This window comes from Macadamia integrifolia, unplaced genomic scaffold (assembly GCF_013358625.1).
Source record: "Macadamia integrifolia cultivar HAES 741 unplaced genomic scaffold, SCU_Mint_v3 scaffold151, whole genome shotgun sequence".
Classification (NCBI taxonomy): domain Eukaryota; kingdom Viridiplantae; phylum Streptophyta; class Magnoliopsida; order Proteales; family Proteaceae; genus Macadamia; species Macadamia integrifolia.
Window position 1 is genome coordinate 283,399 of NW_024868240.1, and position 27,346 is coordinate 310,744.

At 38.4% G+C, this 27,346-nt stretch overlaps 2 protein-coding genes across 2 annotated transcripts in view; one reads left to right on the forward strand and one right to left on the reverse strand.

The window, feature by feature from the left end:
- The window catches only part of LOC122064026 (protection of telomeres protein 1c), a 29,074-nt gene extending 11,669 nt beyond the window's left edge, over positions 1–17,405 (forward strand). Inside the window, exon 2 of the mRNA XM_042627723.1 lies at positions 17,019–17,405. Within this exon, the coding sequence (XP_042483657.1) occupies positions 17,019–17,239 (221 nt within the window). The 3' untranslated portion in view covers positions 17,240–17,405. The remainder of the gene's footprint in view (positions 1–17,018) is intronic.
- A 3,509-nt stretch (positions 17,406–20,914) lies between these two features.
- Positions 20,915–24,142, reverse strand: LOC122064064 (heparan-alpha-glucosaminide N-acetyltransferase-like). Its single transcript, XM_042627760.1, has 4 exons — positions 23,801–24,142; positions 21,749–21,886; positions 21,374–21,455; positions 20,915–21,096 (listed from the first exon to the last, which is right to left on the reverse strand). The coding sequence occupies exons 1-4, from the start codon at positions 23,939–23,941 to the stop codon at positions 21,008–21,010; spliced, it is 450 nt and encodes a 149-aa protein (XP_042483694.1). The 5' UTR covers positions 23,942–24,142; the 3' UTR covers positions 20,915–21,007.
- Positions 24,143–27,346: the final 3,204 nt, after the last annotated feature.

A 27,346-nucleotide genomic window follows, 5' to 3' on the forward strand; every position in this document is an offset into this window, starting at 1 on the left:
CTTTGACCTGGGACACTAACAGTACCTCCTTTCCTTAATAGGTAGTCCGAGGTTATTTGACTAGGTGTGGTTTTACGACTACACCAGTCGGCTTAGTTTATGACCGCCAAGGCCTCTGCCTTCCCCAAACTTTCATCCTTGCAAAAGACTTGGACCAAACCATAATTCTTGGTCAACCATTTTTAGAAAAAATCAAACCATTCAAAATAACCCAGGATGGGATTTCCACAAAGTTTTAAGGACAAAAGATTGTCTTCCCATTCTTACAAGCCCAAAACTCTGACAACCAAAACGTTAACAAAATTAAACAATTAAACTTTCTTAAAACAGAGTTTCTCCATGAAAGAATCTCTAACCATCTTAAAAATCCTAAAACAATTCAACAAATTAATCAAATCAAGACAAAATTCGAATCCAATCTTTGTTCTAATTTCCCTGATGCCTTTTGGCACCGTAAACAACATATGGTTTCCCTGCCTTATGCTTCTGGATTTTCAGATCTTCAAATCCCAACTAAAGCACGACCGACCCAAATGAACCAATCTCTCCTTGAGACTTACAAAGAAGAAGTTAATGACCCACTAGCTAAAAACCTCATTCGGCCTAGTACTTCTCCTTGGAGTTGTACTGCTTTCTATGTTAACAAAGCTACCGAAATTGAACGAGGTACTCCCAGGTTAGTTGTTAATTAGATAAGATTTTCTTTTTTATGGTACTGTAATTCTTCTGAGCAGAATTCCAGATATCAAAAGTAAATTGGACTAATTGTTCTTTGTTATTATCAGGAAGTTTTTGTTTGAGAATTCCTCCATATCCAATATTTGAGGCGTCGGTTTCGACTATCTTAAAAGCCTCAGGGTTAGGAATAAATAAATAGGGGATTTCTTTAACAAGTTTTTTAATTGTTTGAACGGCCGTAGTTTGGGCCGAAGACCAGGGAGTTGGTTTCTTTTTAAGCCGAAGGTATAAAGGTTCGGCAATCTTACTGATTTGGGGAAGAAAATCACGAACGTAATTTAAGCTTCCTAAGAATCTTTGTAATTGGGTTTTATCAAGGATTTGATCAGGGAATTTTTCACCAAAAATAATGGCACGATCAATAGGGGTGAGGGTACCCTTCTGGATTAAGTGACCAAGAAACCTTACTTTGGTGAGGAAGAATTCCATTTTTCTTTTGGATAAGACTAAACCATTTGATTTAATAATTTGGTAAAACATTCTTAAATGTTTGAAGTGTTGTTCAATTGAATTTGAGAAGACTAGAACATCATCAATATAAACAATAGTGAATTGTCCGTGAGAATGGAAGATATCATTCATAATCTTTTGAAATTCACTTGGGGCATTTTTGAGGCCGAATGGCATGACGTTCCATTCATACAGGCCGAAGGGAGTTGTGAAAGCAGTTTTGTAGCGATATTTTTCATGAATCTGCATTTGCCAGAAACCAGACTTCATATCGAATTTGGAAAATATTTTGGCTTGATAAATTCTTTGTAAAAGGTCTTTTTGGTTTGGAATTGGATATCTAACCCATTGAAGAGCATCATTAAGGGGTTTGTAATTAACAACTAACCTGGGAGTACCTCGTTCAATTTCGGCAGCTTTGTTAACATAGAAAGCAGTACAACTCCAAGGAGAAGTACTAGGCCGAATGAGGTTTTTAGCCAGTAGGTCATTAATTTCTTCTTTGCAAGTCTCAAGGAGAGATTGGTTCATTTGGGCCGGTCGTGCTTTAGTTGGGATTTGAAGATCTGAAAATCCAGAAGCATAAGGCAGGGAAACCATATGCTGCTTACGGTGCCAAAAGGCATCAGGGAAATCAGAACAAAGATTGGATTCGAATTTTGTCTTGATTTGATTAATTTGTTGAATTGTTTTAGGATTTTTAAGATGATCAGAGATTCTTTCATGGAGAAGCTGTTTTGAGAAAGTTTAATTGTTTAATTTTGTTAACGTTTTGGTTGTTAGAGTTTTGGGCTTGTAAGAATGGGACGACAATCTTTTGTCCTTGAAACTTTGTGGAAATCCCATCCTGGGTTATTTTGAATGGTTTGATTTTTTCTAAAAATGGTTGACCAAGGATTATAGTTTGGTCCAGGTCTTTTGCGAGGATGAAAGTTTGGGGAAGGCAGAGGCCTTGGCGGTCATAAACTAAGCCGACTGGTGTAGTCGTAAAACCACACCTAGTCAAATAACCTCGGATGACCTATTAAGGAAAGGAGGTACTGTTACTGTCCTAGGTCAAAGGACAGTCCGGCCTAAGAAGTAATTAGCAATACTGAAAATAAGGGTATTAACAGCATCTTCTATAGGAATACCTTCATCATCAAGAAGGGGAACCCCTTCAGGAGTAATTTGGACAGCCATTAAAATTTCTGTTTTTTGGACATCGGTCAGGACATAATCCCACCAACCTTTGAGTTGGCCAGTAAAGCCAGAAATAAGCAAGGTAGCCACAACACTATCAGGTGTATTTTTGATACGATGTGCGTTGCTAACCATGGTCATCTCTTGGAGTTTGTTCATGAGATTATGTTCAGACAGACCATCTATGTTCCATTCATAGATGATTCCACTTCGGTAGGAAGCCTGAGGAGCAGTTGCTCTAGCTTCAATTTGAAGGTCGGGGAAGACCGGATGTTGGGTAGAACTTTGACCAATTTGATTAATTTGGGGAAATTTATCTTCTTCAGAACTTGAGGAAGAGTCCGAAGAACATCCTATAATGGTGCGAACACCTCTATTGTTTGAAGCAGCTGATGGTTCAGTTGAGTGTTGATTTTGAATAGGTGTTTGAGGATTATCAGTATCTAAATGTGCTTCAGCAGCATTCAGAATAGTAAGTCATTGATTAATTTGGTCTAAAACAAATGATTTGTTAAGAGCGAGTTGTTGCCTTTGAGGAATGTTATAAGGTTTGAACAAAGGAACAGAGGTTGGAACCGGAGCCGGTATCATTGGCGAAGAGGCTATCGGTTTAGGTTGGACAAGGTTTTCAACTCTAGATAGTTGATTACCTATGGTTTGAAGACTTAAGTTTGCAAAATTTAATTGTTCAATTTGTCTTCTGTTAGGATCATCTTTGTCTGCAACCTTAAATGGAGAAGCAGTTATTTCATTATTTTTATAATTATGTTTGATGTTTTCCACCGGAGGATGGATAGCAGTTGTAGTTGGACCGGCGTAAGGGGTCCAGGATTTGTGGAAAGTTGTTTGTGTACATACCTGATTATGCCAGGGATAATAGATATTGTTATCCTGGGCATAAATATCAAAATATGTAAAGAAGAAAACATTTGTTTTAAGATTTGTCATAAAATTATACCAATTTGTTCGAATTTGAGCTTGTTGTTCTAAATTAAAGGTTGTTAATAACCATTCACGTTTTTGTTTGTTTTTGGGTGACTCAAAATCATTTCGAAGTAATGGTTTGTCTATTTGGTAATCTGTTTTTATTTGAATCATGTGAACTTTGGGATTCTTTGGATCACTAAGAGGTGGTTCAACCTCAGATTGAGTAGGAGACCTCTGATCAGGGGCCTCAGAAGGAGCAGTTTCAGGAACGGTAGAAGTGGTTTCGTAAGTTCCATAAACAATATTTTGGCTGGGTTGGACACCAGCAAGGTTAGAGGTAGGAGTTGGAGTCCTATTTTGGCTAATCCATTTACCTATGTCGGAAGAAGTTGATGCATCAAAGCATGACCTTCTTGAACTTTGGTAAACAGGAGGGGGTGCTTGTCGGTTAAACCGAATGGAAACTAATCCGTCTAAGTCTTGGGAAATAGAACGGATACTGGTGTTAGAAATTTGAGGGGGAATTGCAGTCGTTTGCAGCTGCCATTCCTCAGGGAAAGTAATGTCTTCCCAACGACAAAGTTTTGGATAAACAATTTGGCCATGAATACAATCAGTTTCAAGATAAAGGGTTTGGCCTTTTGAAGATGTTCGTTTGGCACGGGGTTGGACAGATTTCATAGCTTTGTATTTTATGCGATGGATAATGGAAATTGGAATGGTTCCATGCATTAGTTTGTAACCGTGGGTTTTGAGGTTAAGTTTGAGTGAGTGTAAAATATTTGGGTCCTCAAGGGCTATGGACATATTTGGGTAGACATTGAAATGGACAGGTCCATAACAAAGGCTAGTTTCTATGGCTCCCAAAAGGGAATCATTGAACTCAAGGAATCTTTGGCCACGAAGGGCTAACAACATGGAAGTGTTAAGTCCTTCCCGGTGAAGGGGTTTGATGGCCACTTGGACTAATCCAATATGGACATAATTAAATTTGTGGTCTTTGTATAATTCTTGTAAGGTATTTGGATCAAAAAGTTGAATTTCTTATGTTTGAGGGGTGAAATTTATAGTTTGTTCTACGGTCTTGACTGTTTCGAGTCCGAACCAGTCTCGATCATAGAGATCATTTCTTAAAATTTTGGGCATATCCCAGCTTTAAAGTCGTCGGTTAATTCTTGTGGTTTGTTCATCATAATTGAGCACATTAGAACTTGTGCTCGCCTCACTTGCCGATCTCATCGACATGGAGCGGGGTAGACGATTCATAATTTGAGAAGTCTTAAACTAGGGGTAACCACCTAGATCTAAGTTTTAAGATGTTATTTCCAACATAACTTGGGCACAAACGTGGTCTTACACTCTTCTGCCACTCCTCCCAAGAGTCCAAAGGCATATACCGCGTCGAAAAACTTAAGAAATAAAATAGTTACACAAAAGGAAAGAAATCTGCAAAGAAATAAACCGAATCCACCACCACCGTGGCTCTGATACCAGATTACAGGATCGAGATATACCAAAATCTAGGGAAATAGGGATCTCCTGGTTCTGTATGGCAATCAGGACGAGATAAGTGCAATACCTTACTCCGATCTAGCAAGGAGACTTACACTAAGATAGGTGCAATACCTTACTTAGAACTAAATCGTGCTTGAATTAAATGAACAAGTAAAGAATAAAACCATAAATTTAAAATAAAGGATATGAAATTGCACAAAATAAAAGCTGTTTAACCATGTCTATATCTTGGAATCAAGAGGCACGACTGTAGGCTTTGATCCAAGGATAGAACAAGAAGCTGCTATATGCAGATGCGGATGCAGAAAGATAATAATATAATCAAAGAAAATATAAATTTGAAAATAAAGTTTACAATATTCGAAGATTTTGATCCAGAGTTGTTGAGGTTTTGGGTAGGTTTGGGTTGGAGGGTTTGAGAAGAAGAAGGATATTTGGACAGAAGAGTCTTTAAGCTATCGGTAGCTAACCTTTGAAGGACGATCAGACTTGAGATGATCGGAGCCTGATGTTGAAGTCCGGCGGGGTGCTTGGAGAGATCTTGGAAGAACTTGTGAGGACCAAGCTTGCTTTGGAGCTTCTCACTCTAAGTTCTCAAGTGTGAGTATATTTTTTTTTTCAAGTGTTTTGGGTAATGGGGTGATGCTCCTTTTATAATGTAAGGAGGCTCATTTGAATTACATGTGGGTTTGGATGACATTTGGGTTTCATATGGTACTGTACCAAATTAGGTACTATTCGACACTGTGCACTTGAATTTGTATTTTGGAGTGAACAGTTACTGCCGACAATCTTGGAACTGTTGGCGCCGAAAGTTAGAGTTGTTGTCAACAAATGATTTGGAATCTTTGCTTGGAGTTGTTGTTGACAGATGAATTGGAATCTTCAATGATCTTACCACGGCATTCCACGTGTCAGGGACACTGTTCTCCGTATTGGTTTGATCAAGGGGTTTGTATCCTATTTGTTTGAGCCGGATAATGGCTGGATTGTCCTTTGACCTGGGATAGTAACAATACCTCCTTTCCTTAATAGGTCGTCCGAGGTTATTTGACTAGGTGTGGTTTTACGACTACACCAGTCGGCTTAGTTTATGACCGTCCTAGAAGACGTTATAGACCAAACTAGGGTTTGGCCGATGAAGATTTTGATTTGGTAGCCCGTCGAGATCTTCGAGAGGTTACTTCTTTGAATTTGCTGGAGGAGGATGCCTTAGAGCTGGCAGGCTCGTAATCAGGGTCATCCTCATATGGATCTTGCCCATAGCAGAGCTCGTGGGCAAGAATGGAACCTTTGATGGATTTGAGATTGTATGCACCATCACTGGAGCCTGCTTCACCTTCAGAGTCGGAACCGAGCTCAGCTAAATGGGCCAGAAGGGCTTCCTTTTCACTTTTGATGCTTGACTTTGATGTACTTTGGATTGTTGGAACAGGTGTGCGACCTGTGAGGCTTTTGATGAGGGACGTCTTTTCACATTTGGAGACGTCAGAGTTATCCCACCATTTGACATTGAAAGACCGGCAAAGAATTGGAGCAATCCAGTCAGGTACCTGGTAATCATAAATTTGGTATTCCCAGAACAGTATCTATGCCAATCGGCAGTGGAGAAAGAACCGGAGAAGGTCAGGTTGGTGAGGTTGGGGGTTTGTATTTTGACAAAATATTTGGAAGGATTCTTGGATTTGTGGTGGGAGGATCTCAACCATAGGACCATATTGATCCCACCATTTGGGAAACCAGAGGGGAGTTTGGTTATTAAATCTGTACTCAAAACAGAAGAACCAAGAGTGGCGGTTAATTCTGTTTTGGAAGCAGAAAGCTTTGAACTAGGCGTCCTGGTAATCAAAATATGAAAATTTTGTGGAGAAAAGGTATTTGAAAAACTTCTTGTATTAAGGGGATGAGTACCCCAATCTTGGAGAGAAAGGATTTTGCAGATGGTTACAGTTGTATGTGTAACCAGTGTTTGGTCATTTCTGTCATAATTGAGTTTGAATCTGACAGAGTCAGTTTCTACGAGAATATATTTGCAGAATTCTTGATTTTTTGCAGAAGAGGGGGAATGATGATGCCACCCTTTGTAGAAAATTTGTTGGGCCAAAATGATAGGAGAGTCGGCATATTTGAACAGGGGCTCTTCAATAGTGAAGAGGTCTTCCTTGCATAGCTTTTCATGGTATTGGCTTTTGAGTTTGGAGCCTTGGGCTGTTTGAAGAGGTTTGGCTTGAGTAGTTTACAGGCTAGAGCCAACCTTATTTGTAGTTTGGAGGGGACCAGCGGCTGAGGAAACAACCACAGCATGGGAATAGGGCTTATTTGTAGTGGCCATCTGGGATTGGCTTCGAGTGACTATTTGGTTAGATGGTGCAGCAGAGGCTGCAGAGGCACCATAGCTGGATTTGGTTTTGACAACAGAATTTGAGGAGGTGGACTCCTTAGGGGGAGCCATCCTGATGAGGTTGATTTGAAGAGTCTGGCCCTATAGGAATTCACGGGTAAGAAAGTCAGGGATAGAATTGGATTCTCCTTTAATATATTCTATTTGAAATTCAAAAATTGATAATAAAGCTTGCCATCGGGCAAAAATTTGTTTTGATGTAAGGTTTGAAACATCATTTTGTAAAACATATTTAGCTGCGCTACAATCAACACGAACTAAAAATGGTTTATTTAATAATGCATTTTGAAACTTTTGTATGCAAAGAACAATTGATAAGATTTCCATTTTTTATGGTACTGTAATTCTTCTTAGCAGAATTCCAGATACCAGAGAAGACCAGGGAGTTGGTTTCTTTTTAAGCCGAAGGTATAAAGTTTCGACAATCTTACTGATTTGGGAAAGAAAATCACGAACGTAATTTAAGCTTCCTAAGAATCTTTGTAATTGGGTTTTCTCAAGGATTTGATCAGGGAATTTTTCACCAAAAGGAATGGCACGATCAATAGGGGTGAGGGTACCCTTCTCGATTAAGTGACCAAGAAACCTTACTTTGGTGAGGAAGAATTCCATTTTTCTTTTGGATAAGACTAAACCAATGCATGGAACCATTCCAATTTCCATTAACTATTGCATAAAATACAAAGCTATGAAATTTGTCCAACCTCGTGCCAAACGAACATCTTCAAAAGGCCAAACCCTTTACCTTGAAACTGATTGTATTCAGGGCCACATTGTTTATCCAAAACTTTGTCATTGGGAAGACATTACTTTCCCTGAGGAATGGCAGCTGCAAACGACTGCAATTCCCCCTCAAATTTCTTACACCAGTATCCGTTCTATTTCCCAAGACTTAGACGGATTAGTTTCCATTCGGTTTAACTGACAAGCACCCCCTCCTGTTTACCAAAGTTCAAGAAGGTCATGCTCTGATGCATCAACTTCTTCCGACATAGGTAAATGGATCCTATAATGGTGCGAACACCTCTATTGTTTGAAGCAGCTGATGGTTCAGTTGAGTGTTGATTTTGATTAGGTGTTTGAGGATTATCAGTATCTAAATGTGCTTCAGCAACAATTTTTTGTTTTGATATTCATAAAATTATTTTCATTCAGGCGATTTTAACAGCATTCGCGCACTTAAAAATAAGTTTGACTGGAGCATAACTTTGTCATTACAACTTAGATTTAAGTAATCTTAGACTTATTGGAAAGTTGGTTTTATATTATAACTGATACAAATAGTCTCATGTAAAAATAATATCATTTGACCAGTCAAACTTATTATAGAATCAGAGCATTTCTCTAAATTTTGATTTTTTATAACTTAATATGACTTAATGTTAATTTTTTATGATTTAATATGGCTAAATGTTGATTTTTAATGACTTGATGTTGCTTAATCTTGATTTTTATGATACAAGGTTTATATAGCTTACTAAATAATGTTAGAAAATAGGAAAAATAAAAAATAACAATTGGTCGCCTTGTTCGCCTCAAGGCGTGCGCCTTCTCGCCTAAGCACTTAGACAACCCTCCACCGCCTTGGTTCACCTCGGCGCCTTGACAACTATGGCCATGACTATTATATTCAGGCCCATGCATGGCCCGTATGCTGGTTATAACCTAGGCCCATAAAGAGCCTATGTGTAGACATTGGCCCACAGGTTTTGGAGGATCTTTTTGGCCGATTGCAAGGACGCATGTTTCTGACATGTTCAGTTACTGCAAGTTATATTAGTTACTATGTCATTTTAACTTCTATTTTGATTCAGTTGTTTATGTAGTATACTCTTAGATATAGTAATAGCAACTAAGAGTCATCCTTTTATTTTAGGAAAGTTTCTATTTTCTTGTAATATCATGAGATCTTTTTCTTGGAGATCCGAAGGAGCTTGGTAACAAATTAACCCCCACGCATGGGAGGGTTACTATTCTTTGTAGTAATTGATTGGTTATTATAAGTAAAGAGGTGCAAGCTGCCCATGATTTTGATGCTTGAAGAATTTCTCTCTTGTGAGAATAGCTGCTGTGGTGAATCATTTGCAGGCTCGTAGGTGGTGAAAACTAGGTTGGTGGTGAAGCTAACCTAGTAATATCGAGCTAGGTCACTGGTTTCCTAGTCTACTGTAGGATCCCGAATTCTGACTAACTGTTGGGTCTGAACACTCAGTTCCAGCAGTAAGTTAATGGACAATCACCAAAAATAGAAGGGTGTTGTTAATGGTGAATATATTTCTAAGGATGTATTCTGTCACAGTGACAGATCAGTATAACATCCTTCTCACTCGGCAGAATAGAAAGTGAATAAATCTCAGAATTAGTAACTAACCAACTCTGAGGGGACAAACCTCCCAATCGAGGGTAGGGTACTGGGAGTGGAATAGAACCTCAAAATTGCTGCCAAGTCTGATGGTTGGATCAACAGATATCCAGGAGACTCTGAAATTAGAAAGTATGATTCAAAATAGTAACTTACAACCAATGAACCCAATCAGCCAATGAATCAGGCTGAATTTTCCACAGAGGTGAAGTCTGGAATAGAAATTGACTCCTCTAAATCTATACTGGAGATGATGGTTGGATCTCAGATTTCTTGGGGTTGAAGTCTGGCTGCAGAAGACACCAGATTACCGAGCCTCAGGGGAGAAATTGTGCCTACAATGTTTTGGCTTTTGTGACACTCGATTTTACAGTCTTCAAGGGCTCTTCCAGAAGCAACTTTGATGGAGAAAAGTGATTTGATTCTTTCTCAGATACCAAGTTGCTGCAGGATATGAAAAATAGAAACAAAAGGATTGAAGGGGAAGAAGGAAAAGGATATGTGGTAACAGTATCCTTATATTCATATGAATAGAGATGAGTTTTTAGAGTCCCAGTCTACGAAGTAAACATGTCTTAAACAGGAGACTAAAGTAAGAAGAAAACAAAACTCTCCAAACTGTGGGAGAGGTATTGAGGAGTTTTAACTATATAAAACACTTAAAGGTGATAAAAATAGAGTTCTATCAAAGTGGAATTTAATACAACTACCACAAGTGACTAATTAAAGATAAACAAGACTAATAAAACATTTAAAAGGTGTCCCACGGTTCTGGTTTTGGGTGAACCAGAAAACATCCAAGCTTCAAGGCTTGGCTGAACCAAAACTGATTCAAACTGAGTTAACTCAAAACCGCAAGGCTGAGCTTTGCTTCTGAGTCAGCTTGTTCCACGTCCATTGGAACTTTTTAGAGTACCTATCTTGATGCTCTTGGGGCTGATCAGCATCAAGGGAAAAGAGAAGGGGGAACCATTCTTCAGATTCGTATCCTTAGAACTCGTTTATCTTGTTGAAATAAGAGGATTATTAATATAATGATAAAGTACAACCTAATAAAAGCTATCAAGTTAGGACAATCCCTTAGGTCTCTTCTTGCTCAGGTGAATCCTCGAAGTGGTGTTCCATTAATAATCTTCAGTTGGAAGGATCATTTGGCTTGGGAAAACATATTGTCTAGCCATTTCCCTGTTAGATTTTAGGTGGATCTTTCACCTAATCTGAGGTAGGTCATAGGTGTTTTTTCTCTTAAATCCGCCCTACTTAGGTTTTTTTCCTGTCATCAAGAGTCTGCTCTCATCGTTATTAGTTTTTATTCTTAATAAATTTATTATGATACCATGACGATGGCATACCAGATTTGTCTACGAAGTGTCACCTTTTTATTGGTTAACAACTGATTTGAATTGCAATGCTGATTCTAGTTAATGATGCCAATTGAGCAATTGTTGGAGCCTCACCGACTGAACTGGCCTCAACTTTTTGTGTATCTGCGATAATGACTACCTGCAACTGTCTGCGATAACGGCTACCGGTGACCTCGGCGAACACTTACGATTCTCGGAACTCTTGATCGCCGGTGCTTGAACCCAGTCCTGTCTCCGGCAGTGGCAGCGGTGGTAGAAGTTGGGCACTAAACCAGGCAGGTAGGTATCACAGCTAAGCTACCCCATTTCCTCCCATCTCCTCCCCTTCTCCGCTGCTGCCTCACTGCTATCTCCGATCATCTATCTCCTCTATTTGCTCCACCGATCTCCCTCACCTATTTTCTCTACCGATTTTCCTCAACTGTTTCCTCCCCCAAACTCCCTTCTCAGACCGTCTCTACAGTTTCCCCCTCCTTCTCGTTCCTATTTTACCCTCAACCAACTCTCCCCCTTCGTTGACCCTACCTCATTCTCAACCGATTCCCCTCTCTTCTAATTTCTCCCCTAAATTCTCTCCTAATTTATCTTGTCTTTACCGACTCTCCCTATTGCCTCCGTAAGAGCTGAACCCTGACTGCTGCCCTTGCCGTCCGCTACTGATTTCTTCCTTCCATTTTTAATATCCCCCTCTCTTCATCGAGCCTCCCCTCCTGGCCCTCTCCCACCTCAACTGATTGCCCCTCCGGTTATCCCTCCACCCTTCCTGACGATTCTCCCTCTCTACCCCATCTATACTGACCAACGACATTTTTCTCCTCCAGCTACCCACCTCCTCATACCTACTTCTCTTCCTCGATACCTACTAAAAAAAAAAAGGCTGCACAACACCTCTGTTGCCAACAACAGACGGGGTTGGGTGCTGATTGGCTTCCTTGCCGCCATAGTTTGATTAGTAAGGGACACCTCTTACACTTTCCCTCTTTATTTTATTCTTATTTTCCTAGTCTTGGGAAGTTGCTGTACTTTCTTATTGCTACATTTGACTACTTCTCTATTGTAGTCACCCTATCTGATATCTTTTGTATGTGTGTTTCTGTGAGCATATTCGTTTGTTGTTGTGTGCCTGTTTTGCTGTAGTAGGATAGTATCGTTTATGTTACGCTGGCCTATTGAGTTTGACGGGTTGCATGTTTACTTCTGACTTGTACTCATTCTAGTATTTATATATCTATATTTGCATCCTTACTACTGGTGCTTCAGGTAGGCAGCCGGCACCGTATATATTTATACCCAGCCAGTCACTCTTGCATGGATCCTATTTAGATTATTTTACTACATTAATTAACCCTTCTCTTTTATCATTTATAACATGTCTTGTGGTTCTAATCTTGTGGGTAAGTGCAAATTTAGATTTGCATCATGGAACATTGGTTCGTTGACGGGTAAGAGTATGGAGTTGATTGATGTTATGAGGCAAAGAAGGATTAATGTTGCATGTATCCAAGAAACTAGATGGAAAGGTAGTAAAGCTAAGGGGTTGGACGACTTCAAGCTATGGTACTTGGGAAATGAATGTTGAAGAGGGGGATTGGGAATAGTAGTTGACAAAGATTTTAAAAATGTCGTTGTGGATGTTAAGAGACTTGGAGATAGGATTCTCGCCATTAAACTGGTACTTAGGGATGAGATTTTTAACATAGTTTGCGTTTACGCGCCCCAAGCAGGGCTTGATGACAGGGTTAAGGTACAATTCTGGGAGCATATGGAGGAGCTGATGCAGGGTCTCGATCAGGGGGAAAAAATTATTATTGGGGGGAACTTAATGGCCATGTGGGAAAGGATCGTAGAGGCTACAAAGAAGTGCATGAAGGATATGGAGTTGGGGAGAGGAACGCAGAGGGGACTTCAGTGTTGGACTTTGCAATAGCATATGACCTTTGCATTGCGAATACTTTTTTTGAGAAAAAAGAAGTGCATTTAGTAACTTATAAGGGTGGATTGCATGCAAGCCAAATTGACTTCTTTATTACTAGAAGATCTGACAGGCTGCTTTGTAAAGATTGTAAGGTTATACCAGGAGAGAGTTTAACGACACAACATCGACTGGGGGTCATGGATATGCAGTTTAGTATGAGGCAACATAAGAAGGTGATGCACTTATGCCCTAAAATAAATTGGAGGCGACTACGCGGAGTGCCCCTAAAATCCTTTTTTGATAAAGTGATCGAACGAGGCACGTGGGACTATATGGGAAATACTAACGAGATGTGGATTGCAATGACGAATAACATTAAAGAGGTGGCTAAAGAGGTCTTAGGTTTAACAAAGGGTGGAAGACGTACTCCTAGAGACTTGGTGGTGGAACAACGAGGTCCAGGCCGCCATTAAGATTAAGAAGGATTGTTTTAAGACTTGAAAGAGGACTAACGAGCCTGAGGATAGAGCAAGATATCACAAAGCTAGAAATGAGGCTAGGAAAATTGTGGGGAAAGCTAAGGCAAAGAAATATGATGATCTATATGAAAACCTTAATACAAAAGAGGGAGAAAAAGAGATTAATAGGATAGCTAAGATAAGGGAAAGGATGAGTAGGGATTTGGACCATGTCAGATGCATCAAAAGTGAGAATGGTAGAGTGTTGGTTAGGAATGAGGACATTATGAGGAGATGGGGTGATTATTTTTGTAACCTACTAAATGGAGATACTGTGATTGAGAAGTTGAACCCATATGTGGAGGGGGATACTCATGAAGCCAATACACCTGATGAACATCTATTGCAAGTTGGCGAAATCGAGGTTAAAGAGGCCATGTGAAGGATGAATATAGGTAGGACTACGAGGCCGGATGAGATCCCAATCGAAGTATGGAAGAGCTTGGGAGGACATGGGGTGACTTGGTTAATCAAGTTGTTTAACAAAATTTTGAGTACAAAATCTATGCCGGATGAGTGGAGGAGAAGCATTGTGGTTCCGATTTATAAGAACAAAGGGGACGTCTAAAACTGCAATAACTATAGAGGTATAAAACTGATGAGCCACATCATGAAACCATGGGAAAATGTTATTGAAGTCCACCTAAGAAAGGAAACCAAGGTATCGGAGAACCAATTCTATTTTATGCTAGGAAGATCCACAACAGAAGCTATTTACCTCCTAAGGAGGCTTATGAAAATTTTTAGAGCTCACAGAAAAGACCTCCATATGGTCTTTATTGACCTAGAGAAAGCTTATGTTAAAGTATCGAGGGAGCTAATTTGGCATGTCCTAGAGAAGAGAAGAGGTAAGATCAATTATGTATATATAATCAAGGACATGTACGAGGGAGTAGTGACAAGTGTCAAAATGACAGAGGGACAATGTAACGAATTCCCAATCACAATTGGGTTACACCAAGGATTTGCTCTAAGTCCTTATTTATTTGTACTCATTATGGATGAACTAACCAGGCACATCCAAGACTCGGTTCCGTGGTGTATGCTATTTGCTGATGATATTGTGTTGATTGATGAAACTGTGGATGAGATTAATACTAAATTGGAGCTATGGAGATCGAGCTTGGAATCAAAAGGTTTTAGGTTGAGCAGAACGAAGACTGAATATATGATGTGCCCTTTTAGTCATTCTAGAGGATGGGAGGAAGTGGTGAAGCTTGGGGAACAGGAATTACCCCGGAGGGATTGTTTTAAATACTTGGGGTCTATCATTGACAAAGAGGGAGATATAAAGGATGATGTTGCCCATAGAATTAAAGTGGGGTGGATGAGGTGGCGAGGTGCATCGGGAGTGTTATATGATAAAAGAATTCCTATTAAACTCAAGGGAAAATTTTACAAGATAGTTATTCGCCCAACTATGACGTATGGAGCGGAATGTTGGGCAGTTAAGAAGAGTATTTTGAATAAACTGAGTGTTGCGGAGATGAAAATGTTGAGAGGCTCGTGTGACAATACCAGGAGAGATAGGGTAAGGAATGAGCGTATTAGTGATGATTTGGGGGTTGCACCAATCCAAGACAAACTCCGTGAGAGCCGATTGAGGTGGTATGACCATATTCAACAAAGACCTTTGGAGGCCCCAGTAAGGAAGAGTGACTAGATTCATTTGGAGGGAGCTAGAAAAGGTAGGGGTAGACCAAAGATGACTATTAACGAAGTGGTCCGAAACGATATGCAAAGTGTAGGGCTCGACCTTAGTATGACTTCAGATAGAGTTTCGTGGAGAGCAAGGACTTGTGTTGCAGAGATGTTTCCATGATGCGTCTTTCTATACTCCTATACCTTCTTCTGTTATCTCCCAAGTTTCTTCTTTTTAACCTCTCTTTGCTTTACTTTATTTTTCCCATATCAGATCCATGTAGCCGATCCCATTCAGTTGGGATAAGGTTATGATTGTTGTTGTTGTTGTTGATGCCAATTGAGCTTATTTATTCCCACCCCCACCCCCCCCCCCCCCCCCCGCCCACCCAAAAAAAAAAAGAAAAAAAAAAAAGAGGAAAGGATGCCAATGAGGTAGCTCTTTCAAAGTTAATGCTTTGAATAATCTAGTTTATGGTCATGGAGATCATGGACGTTTTGTTGATGAAAGAAAATCCAAATTACTGTTTCTTCGCTTTTGAAATCCAGATTTTATTTCTTAGTGGCACTTTGACAATTATAGGACAAACAAGCATAGTTCGAAATCTTGGTTGAAACCATCAAGATTTCATGAAAATTTTCATTTTCGACAAAGGTCAAAACAAAATTTTGTATGATTCATAACTCAACTTCAGTCGAGAGAAGTGTAGGAGTTGGTCAAAATTTTGGCATTTTAGTCGAAATTTTGTTTTGGTAGGCTGTTAACAACACAATCGGATAGTTTAAATACCATGTTTCGAATAAATGATTTTGAAATTTCGACCCATTTTGATAGTTTTGTGCGTTTTGACACTAAGAGGGAGAAAAGCCAAGAAAACCCCAAAGTTGGTGTTTTTTGGCGAAATCACCTACATTTCTTGGTGGAACAAAAGGCGTTAGGGACAACAGCGAAGCATCTACAATGACGATTTGTGCAAGATTCCAAGTTCTACTTGACTACTTGTAAGTGTACTATTAAATGGAGTATGAGAATACAATAATGAATTCGGACCTAATCATCTACCTTTCTTGGTGGAACAAGGTGTTGGGGACTATAAAATGCATCTACATCGACGATTTGCTGGATTTGAGCAAGATTCCAAGTTGTATTTGACTATAGTGTATTATTAGAACAATGCAACTTCTGGAGGTTTTGATTCCCTGTTTTTCAATGTGGTGCAGTCATGAAGTTGGAGAAGTAGCTGTACTTGAGTACTTCCTTAGTTTACTATTAAATTATCTTTTTTGTACCCCAAAAAAAAAAAATTACTTTTAAAAGGTTTTCCTTCATCCTAATGCATGTTTGAGTTGTTTTAATTGGATTTTGTTTGTTAAATGCTAAGTTATTTGTGGAATAGGATATATTATAGAAGGTATACAGCAGGGTATGGCTTACACCTGCAACATAGGGTCCAAAACCAAACTATCGTTTTGGATTTATTATTGTACAATCTAAAGGTTTCGTTATGTTTAGAGATGCTTAATTTGGATTTCCCCGAAGTTTTGTGCCAAAATATGGCATTTTGATCATGAATGGTCGAACAAATCCAGCAGCCAAAATGTGCGAGGTTTCGGTCAAAACCGAAATTTCAAATCCTACAAACAAGTGAAGAATAATGGCGTTGATGTAACCAGTAATAAGAGGCGAAGTAATCAAAGGCTTGGAGTTAATGACGTGGCTTGCCTAACAAACAATGGTAATAGTGCTGGATGCCAATATCGGCATTCCATATTTTTAATCCATAGATACTGATTGCTAGTTATTTGTGTACTTATTGCTAATTATGTGTAGTATGGCATTCTTTGTTTCATTTTTTAATCCATTCCATGTTATTATTATTATTTTTTTAAATCGAGTATGACTGATTATATAAAATCAAGTCAACCTTTTCCATTGAATGCTTATTTCGAGTTCATCACTAATAGAGTTTCTTATAGAGCCTTTCTCAATGGGATTTTTTTGCAGATTGTTTCTGTAGGCTAAAGATAGTAGATGAATCATGTCAAGGTCCTGGGATTTCAGTTAATGTTTTTGCTGAAAACATGGAGAAGCTGCCTCGTATTGAATCAGATGGAGATATAATTCAGTTTTTTCACGTTGTGGTAGCCCCTCCAAGCACTTCCTTTCGTATTTTCTCCATAATTCTTCTGACTTCGAACATTAGCATTAGTTTATTGGATAACTAATTTGCAAATGAATCCTACATCTAAGTTTAGGCTGTTTAGCTCTCATAATTAAACGGAAGTAGATGAGAGCCAGTTTTGAATTTACAAAGACTATTAGATTTTTGCCATTCAATTGTTGGAATTAATTTCTTGATAAATATTCTATGATTCTACTTATGTCTTGAAACATTTGACCAGTTATCCTTAATATCTTTAATTCTATTGTTCAGAAACTGTTGGATGTTAACTGGTGGCTTGTGAATCATGAAACTGTTAGAGAAACAGATTGAACCTTGGAGGAATCGCCTATTGATTCAACTAAACTTGATTCAATTAAGCCTGTTTCAACTATTTGGTTTCAGCTATGCATCCTCTTTAGCCAGTATTTTCCATGTAGTTGGGCAATCCCCTCCGTCAAGTCATGAATTTTGTCTTTTGTCACTATCTCAACCCACATATTTTTGTTTCCTCTTGTCCTTGTTGAGCCTTCAAAATGAACAATTCAATTTTTTGTACCTGAGTGAACCACCAATTAGTGCTACCCCTTGGTTCCCACAAATGCAATGATTTTTGATTCTATCCTGTCTAATCTTCCATCCAGACATCCTCATCTCAACTGGTCCTATTTTATGAAAATTTTGTTTCTTGATTGCCCGCCATTCTACAAGCCATTCTACAAGATTTAGGAATTGCTGGTCTAAGGTCTTACAGCTATCTTCTAAAATTTTCTTCAGTTTGGTTGGTATGCATCAGTTGTAAAGTATTCAACATGCCTGGTTGATAATAGAGTTTTGTACCCTGGTTGCAGTTCTGGATTATAGATTTTTGTACCACATTTTCCTCAGTTCTTGCAACACCTAGACAATCTTAGGTAGTGACTTGAGGAAAATCTAGTATATAGAATATTAAGCATATGTATGATAATTTGCTGGAAAAGGGGAGTATCTATGTGCATCAAAAGTAGAAGCTTATCTGAATGGCTGCTATATCTACCACTTGAAAACTGAGTTGACACTCAAACTTTGTGCACATATTGACCACATTACTGCCTACTAACATGGCTAGTTCACGTGACACCAACCCAAAGTTTATCCTTTCTATATGACAAAAGGAATTGCCACATCAATTCTCATTGGGGCTCAATTAGTATGTCTATTCACCACATGGTTTTAAGTATCGGTATCGGATCTGCCGTATTGTATCAGTGTTGGTCTCAATGATACCGATACCTGACCAATCCGGATTGGGTATCAGTATCGGGATGGGGGTAAAATTGTAAAAAAGTGTATTTTTTGGTGCAAAGTAAAGGCAAAATTGACTGATCCAATCCGGGTTGGAATACCGATAACTAAATCCTTGATTCAGCCAGACCTTGCGTAATGTTTAACCTGGAAAACATATTCTTAATATGTCATTTGGCTGTAGGTCATCCCAAATCAACCTTCAGACTGAAACACTGCATGCTTAAATTATAAGCGGTCTACTTATAGGATGCTTAAGCTGTATCTAATCACTTAGTGTTGAGGCAATGCCCTGGTACTGTCGGTCAGACAACAATCCACTAGCACATATCCTTATCATCCATCCCATTCAAAGTCCATTAGCTAAATCCTCTTTAACCTCCCACGTCATGGATGGCAGAACTTAGTTAACAGAAGCAGTCTCTTGGGTGTTTTCTCTTGGCTATCAATTGATTCCTTCATTGCCTTTCTTACTATCAGTTTTTGATAAAAATTACCTTCCATATATTTACTCTAATTTTCAGACCCATTTGATTTTATAGCATCCTTCCAGAGTTGGCATTGACACTCTTTTGTTACATCAATCAAAATATGTCAGCATACATCATAACTCGCTCTTAATATGCCCAATTAATTTGCTATTATAGCCAGTGTAAAAAGACAAGACCAGTGCTGATCCTTATTGTTAGCTTATTGTGATTGAAAAATTGCTGGTCTTCTCCCAATTGTCTCATGCCAGGTATGGATTATACATTCCCTCAATCAATTGCTTAACAAAATAAATCAAGTGTTCATCTCCTAGGAATTTGACCAAACTGATTTTTTGATATTCTTGTGCTTAAATCTTTGTTTAATTCGTCTCTCCCACAGTTTGGAAGTATACTCAAACTGATATTTATTTATAGTTACTGAACCGTCTCATTGAGTTTTATTTAATCGCACAATTTTACTTTATTCATCTTCCATTTTCTTTAGCCCCATTGATCTTTTTGAAACTTAAATTCAACTAGGATAAGCCATCATCTCGCATGCCCTTCCAAACCACAATAAAAGTGAAAAATCGGGTTCTTTCTGTTGTCATCTTTCCCGAAGTTCAACTTCAAATTTCTCATAGAAGTACCTATGTTCATGCTTCTCATCTTTGCCACCGATTTCTCATAAATTTCATTTTTTTTTTCTTTTTGTTAATGTGATATTTATTTATAGTTATTGAAAATTTCCCCTTGGCCATTCTTTAGTCTTGCGGTCTCCACTTTCAATCTTTATCATAGTTGTCAAGACACCCAAAGTGTTGGAGGGGCCCCTAGGCGACAAGGCTCTTGTGTAGGCATCTTCTAGGTTCCCTAGCTGTCTATTATATGGCAATATGTAATACAGCAATGATAATTTATATTTGTGCTCGTATACAACATAGATCAATGCAATATGATATAATTATGCTAGTAATGACCTAATATGAGAAAATCAAGGTACAATAAACAAAGCATAGGATATAATATAAGCATGCTCATTAAAAATGTAAAGCAATAAACATAAATTAATGTAAACTCATGCCAAGAAGGCATGTAGTCGCCTTGGAACCAAGAAAGAGCCAAGATGCCTTTGGTGACGCCTTGACAACTATGATCTTGGTAATCCAAAATGATCCAAGACTTGTGGTTTTCTTTTCTATCCGTGTGGACCCAAATATTTCAATATCTGAAGTGGAATCAGGCAAGGGAATGATTACTTAGTGACGGGTTTGCTTCGGGATTATTTTCATGTCAAAACATGAGCACTCTTGTATTCAAGGATTAAAGTATTGGTATCGGTCGTCGTATCGGTCGGCCAAAATTAAGATACGTATCGGAGGGTATCGTATCGTATCGGAGATACGCTAAGATACGCTAAAGATACACACATAAATGGATGGGAAACACTTTTTTATACACATTTGCATAAAAAAATAGTTAAAAAAAGTTATATATAACATGTATTATGCATAAACAGTAAATTGAGAGTATCGCACTAAGAATCCAAGGTTTGTAATTGTCCCATAAATGTAAAATCCTTGTTCCCAACCTTGATTTCCACTTTAGTTAGAGAGAAAAATGGTTGGCAGCAACTTTAGAACAAAAACACCTCAAAAAATTATGTTTTTCTAAAAAATTACCCATTTTGGCTATTTTATGACCGTATCGGTACGTATCGGTGTGTATCGGTCGATACGTACCGATACGCACCGATACGTACCGATACATACCGATACGTACCGATACATACCGATACATACCGATACGTACCGATACATACCGATACATACCGAAACGTACATTTCACTTCAATTTTGAATTTTTCATAGAGTATCAGTACGTATCGGTGAATATCGATGTGTATCATAGGATACGTATCGATACATAAGGGTTTTAAAATTTTCATGATACGTATCGGTATGTATCATGCCGATGCCTACCGATACGGATACGTATCGGACGATACGGCACGATACGCACTGATACTTAAAACCATGCCACATGCAGTCAATTCATAGGAGAACGCATAAAGAAAATCACCCAACCACCTGAAGGATTCCACACCACCTTATCCTTTTCATGTCAACTCCGTAAGTTAGCTCATCCGGAGCATGCGAATATCCACCTTCATTACATGAGAAACCCAGCATCAAGAAGTAGATGAGATTGCAAGGTAATATCATAAGGTATTGCAATCACAACGAACTCATGGTTCAAAATTTCGACTGAAATGTCAAAAGTATTCCAGTTTCCAAAAGGGTTGAAATGAATTGCAATCCCATTCTCTTTTTTATTTAGTTTGAAACAGAAAATGGTATGCCCAAGTTTATTTAAACAAAACAAAACAAAACAAAAAAAGAATGCCGAATAGCTTGGAATTTAGAATAATGATCGACACAAACCCTGTAAGATGAGACCCCAAAATAGGAGTTTGAGTGTCCTAATAATGGCCTTTTTTACTGCCATGCCCCGGCTTGGAATTCTCTACACATGGAGAAACAAGAATAACATCAATCTGTGGTGTTGGGAATTTCTTTAATTTTTTAAAGAAATAACAATTAGTTATCAATTTATCATAGATGCTCATCAAAGTACCCCTTTCATTTAATAAATTTCTAAGCCAACTGCTGTTTGTTAGCCTGCCTGTTATTAGGTTTTTGAAATTCTATAAGCCCTTGTTTAATCAAACGAATTGGCTACTGGCTAGAGCAATCACATCAAAATTTTAAACTGGATAGAAGAATGAGAATTAGAGACAGAGAGAGAGAGAAGTAAACCTTAAATGCAAGGGCAATTGCCATTCCAACAATGAATAGGAAAAATGGCATGACGAAATCAGCTAGGTTACACCCATTCCAAGGCGCATGCGTTATCATCGGCCATTCACCTCCCGCATCATCCACCAATATCATTACCTACAACAACATTTACATTTTTTCTACATCACTTTACAGTTCGCACGAGGATTCAATCTGTGATGATAGTAATAAAGAAGCAACTTTGCATCCGACATGAACACTGAGTAAAGCCTATGATCGGTTATGGAAAAAATTTCCAAAAAGAAGAAGAAAAAAAAACTGAAAAACCCTATCAACACCTGTAGCTCGTCCTCTTCATCTTCACACCAGTACCACTCTTCACCGAATGCCAAGGATCAAGTCCACCTCCTTCTTCATCTTCTTGCTTCTGCGTTCGTCTGTAGCTCATCCTCTTCGACTCAACGACATCGGAGGACCGGCTAGAGCTATCACCATGTACCATGGAGAAGCTTAACTGGAGCTCCTCTATCTCTCTATTCTTCATAGCTCAACGGGAGGAAATCTCGTTAGTTTTAAAATCCTTATATTTTGATTCAATCTCCTCCTGACACTTTTTTATTATTATTATTATTGAATCCTCTGCATAGATTGCCGAAACCGATCCGGATTGGATCGGTGCGCATTTGTCACTTTTGCCCTTTGAGTTATGCTCTACTGTATGCATTCTCAGGGTGAACTGTAATGACGACATATGGTCCTTGCAATTTGACCCAAACTTTTCGGGTGCAATAGAGGGAAAAATGTTCTCCAAAATCAGATCTCTTACTCCAAAGCAGCACTACCTTCTTATCTGGGCATGGTGGGCCGTTAGGAGCCACTTCTCATCTCACAAAATTTGAGTTGGGTAGACGCTCTCTATGTGACTCTTTGAAAAAAAACAATTTTTACTGTTTTACTTCTGAAACGATATAGGTAATCAATTCAGATCGATCTGATAACAAGTATTGATAGCAGCCAATAATGATACGATAAGGCCGATACAATATTGATACTTGAAACCATGATCCAAAACACATTCTTTTTTTCTTTTTTACCCAAATATTATCTAGGGCATGGAGAAACCTTAAAATTTTATTAAATAAGAGAAACAAAATAATGAAGAAACAAAAAAGGGGACATAGCCCGTTTTACCCCAACACATTCTTTCCCCTTATTCTTAAATAGATCATATTTCACTATTGAAAATGAAGTAAATCTCGTCTAATTGTGGATGTAAGTAATCTTGTTGAATCACGTAAATTTTTCCTGCGCAATTATTTATTTGTGATTTTCATTTCTTAGATTTATCATTCCAATAACATAAGGCCTGGGGTAGAGTTTTAAATGTCGATAATGATATTCGGTCGACTAGATAAAATTGATGGATCAAGTATCCGTATCAAATTAAGGGTAAAATCGCATGAAAAAAATTCATTTATATAAAAAGTAAAAGATAAAACCTATCTACCCAGGCCGATACCAATCCAAGGGTCCACAGTCCAATTCCCGAGATATAAATCACAGCTTTAAGACAGTCAGGATCCATTGTTGTAAACTTGTAAGGTATACACTTTATATTGAGTTTATTTATTGATTGATCGGATTAGATCTTCGTTTTTTTTGGCTTAGAAATCGGACAAGATCCTCAGATGACTAGATGAGGGTGAAGAAAAAAAAACATGAGACCCCACCATCAGAGATTCCGAGGCATCCAATGAGATCTGGCCATACAGTTGCGAGTGGGAAAAGTTAAGATAAAACGGAGTATTAAATTCATAGTGTCTCGGTCTAATGACGTCAGAGGATCGGAATCGATCATTTAATCAGGCCCCACCTGAGAGATTCCCATTGCCATCCCTCACGAAACACCCGCGAAGATCAGATGGATCGTCGTAGCTCATAACCATCTAATCAATCCAAGCAGAGTAAAAGCTTCATCTCCCTACTCTTTTTACTGTAATTAGCTAATTCTTAGACCTATCCAGTTTCAGGAAGACACAGAGAGAGAGAGAGAGAGAGAGAGAGGCTTACGGCAACGGTGAGACCTCTGAAGATATCCACTGAAGCGACTCGCTTCGTCTGCGTTGTTGGTTTTTCAGTGGGGATTTCGATTTCCTCTGCAACGTTGAGGCGGTGGTGATGGCGATTCCTTTCATCGTTCATCTCAGCCATGCTTCGATCCACTGACACGATTTTAGGGACGAAACGACAGAGTAATCGATTGAGTGAAGAAGAAGTCTCTCTCTCTCTCTCTCTCTCTCTCTCTCTTTTGTAGCTCAAAAGTCTATCTTCAACCTCGAATCTCAAACCAAACAACAGTGGTCATTGATTCTTCCTAATGATTTGCCTTATTTAAGACAAAAACTCGCAGTGCTTTGGATAATGGGTTCCTTAATTTATGTCTACACCAAAGGCTGCGTTTGGTGGTCATTTAGAAAAACGTTTCCGTTTCTATGAAAATAAATAAATAAATAAATAAAGAATTTGATGTTAATTTGGTATTTTTTTAAATATGAGAAACATAAAATGATGGAATGATGGAATCTTGTTTCGTCATTTTGGTTTCATTGCAAATACAAAAAAAGTGAACAACTAAGGTAATTGTTCTTGAAACAAAGTTCACCAAACGTCATTTTGATACATAAACTGAAAATTTCTGTTTTTTACATGAAACTGTCGTTTCTTTAACTGGATAACTACCAAATGCAGCTTGACACATGTATGTGCTATTGAAATGTAATCATGATGTATTAAGCAGTGAAATAATTTCCCTCAATAAATCGATCATAAATCATGTTTGGCCCGTATTGCTTCCAATTTGGAGGATTGTTGATTTGTAATTTATATTCAAAGGGCAATAAATGTTCTAGTTGATGCCCTTGCTAAGATTCAGCTCCTCTCCAGTTAATCTGGCTCTCAATTAGTGATTTAAGGGCTAAATATTCACTAATTCTGATCACTAATTGGATGCTTAATTAATTGGAGAGGATCTTCTTCTTTATCTAGAGAGCCAAGTCGTTGATGTGTGGGACTGATTGACCATTGTCCGCTCCTTTGTGTCTTTCAGATACTGAATGTTATTCACATTGATATCAATAAGATTTACTTTAACCTACAAAGAAAAAAAAAATCATTTTTGGACTTTGGGGTATTTTGCTCAAGTCACAAAAGCATGAATTTTCCTATACAAATTCACCACATACATGAAAAGGGGATTATCATTGGATTGGGATCTTTTAGCACCAATCCAATCATGATGATTTTTGATATCTCAAAACCCTAAAACATTGTTTCAAAACAGCATGGGTTAGACAATCCCTCTAATTGGAAGGGAAGTAAATGAAAGAAAAAGGCAATGTTTAGGAACACGTTGTTATGGAAAGTTAGTTTGTCAAATAAAGGGATAACAAGGAAAAAGTGTGTAAAAGAAGAGAGGGGGAGGAGAGTGACTATAAGGGGCCGTTTGATAACACTTCTATTCCTGGAGAGTGGTTCTTTTACAGAAGTGTTCTTTTTCGATTCCATGCTGTGAAGACACTCTGGCGGAACAGAAACAGCGTTTGGTAAAACTATTTCAGAAATGGCTTTAGAACAGGAAAAGAACAGAAACAACGTTTGACAAACACTTCTATTCCTGGAGAGTACAATAATGAAAATTCACTTTTGAACAAAGAAATCAATAATTACAAACATGCTATTATGGTCAAATTTAACTTAAATAAGGAAATAATTTGTTTATGAAATTATCTTTTAAAATACTATTACTTAAAGGAAATAATAAAATATAAACATAAAGAGTTTCCACAATTATCTTAATAAGAAAACAAAAGTCTACTATTCAAGTTTATAGGAATTACAAAATAAAAATCATAGCTGCAAATAGCTGTCTTTAAATTTTATTACATAAACAATCAAATCAGGGGGTAACCCTTATCTACTGTGAAAATTGAGGCATGTTTTTTAAAATAGGGAATCGAGTACTATTATGCTCCTTTTTACCCAATAATATAACTTATTATGCTCCTTTTTACCCAATAATATAACTTATTATGCTCCTTTTTACCCAATAAACGAAACATGTGGAAGAACAAGCGAAAACCCTTCGCTTTCGTCCGGTCCACCCTTACGTTTGGTTCCAGCTTGCCTCAGACAAGAAGAGAAGAAAGAGAAGCGAAGCTGAAAAAGTTCTCCAATGGCGGAAAACAAGCAAATCCCTTCACAGTTAGATTTAGATGCCAAATGGGATGCTTGCCTTGATATTACGGTTCGTCGGGTTGTTTATTCTTCGTTGTCTGGTGCTTTGGGGGGTTTACTTTTCTTCAGTGAGTTCATAGCTTCTTCTGTTTTCCTCTTAATTTGAAGCCATTTCTTTTGTTTACAATCAATAAATCACTTGTTCTGCATATTTTTCATTTCTCAATCAATTACGTTGTAACTGCTTCTGTTTACGGATTCATGATTGTTCTGAAATCTGAAGTTTTCGATTGTGTTTTACCTTCTTAGTTCTTTTTCTTCTTGAGGAAATGATTCGGTGCCGCAAAAACAAGAAATTAAATGGGAATAGGAAATATTAGACTAAAGATTATAATCCCATCTCAAGGATGTGAATCTGCCAAAGTTCGGTTGCCAGATCAAATGGGGTTGTTATTCTTGTATTCTCTTTCAATACGGGGAAGGTCGCTTGGGATCAGGGTAACCATGGATGATTGCATTCTGGCGGTGGGAACAAGTATCAAAAGAGGGTAAAATAAAATTCGGAGACTGCGCAATTAGTGAAGATTTCCTCCCTTTTTTAGCAGCGGCGACTTTGATCGTGAGTTGCAGGGAAGCGACGAAGGAGAGAGAGGGCAGCGGCGACTGACCTGCGCCCAACCTGCGACCGAGAGAGAGAGACAGGGAAGCGGCGAAGGAGAGAGAGGGCAGCGGCGACCGAGAGAGAGGGCAGCGGCGAAGGAGAGAGAGGGCAGCGGCGACCAAGAGAGAGGGCAGCGGCGAACGAGAGAGAGGGCAGCGGCGACCGAGAGAGTGAAAACCTGCAATAGGTTTTCCTTAGGACTTGGGGATTTTTAATCGTGAGATGGAGTAGAGGGATTGGGGGTTTTGAGTAGTTGTGTTCTTCTAAATTTCTAAAAGAATAGAAAAGCAACTTTTTGGTACTCTTGCAATGTATTCTTTACTCATTCTTTTTCATTGGTTCATTCCGGGGGAATACAAAAATGAACCGGACGTGCCAAACATATTTCTGTTCTATTTGCATTCCCGCAGAATAGAAGAACACCAGAAACATTCTCCCAGAGTGTTATCAAACGGCACCTAAGAGAAGACTATATACCCTGACAAAGTGTACACTCTTTTCTCGAAATAAAAATTAGATTATTGTTTAGAACAAAAATGGGCTGATGTTTCTCACAATATCAAAGTGAGAAACCACACCTACGAGGAAGGGAAGTAGATGAAAGAAAAGGGCAAGGTTTAAGAACATGTTATGGAAAGTTGGTTTGTCAAATAAGGGAATAACAAGGAGAAAGTGTGTCAAAGAAGAGGGGGAGGAGAGTGACTATGAGAGAAGACTATACA

Coding starts and splice junctions, on each gene's coding strand:
- LOC122064064 (XM_042627760.1), bottom strand. CDS start 23,941: ATGGCTGAGATGAACGATGAAAGGAATCGCCATCACCACCGCCTCAAC. Junction 21,887..23,800: donor TCAGAGGTCTCACCGTTGCC/GTAAGCCTCTCT, acceptor ATGTTGTTGTAG/GTAATGATATTGGTGGATGA. Junction 21,456..21,748: donor CAATTGCCCTTGCATTTAAG/GTTTACTTCTCT, acceptor CTCCATGTGTAG/AGAATTCCAAGCCGGGGCAT.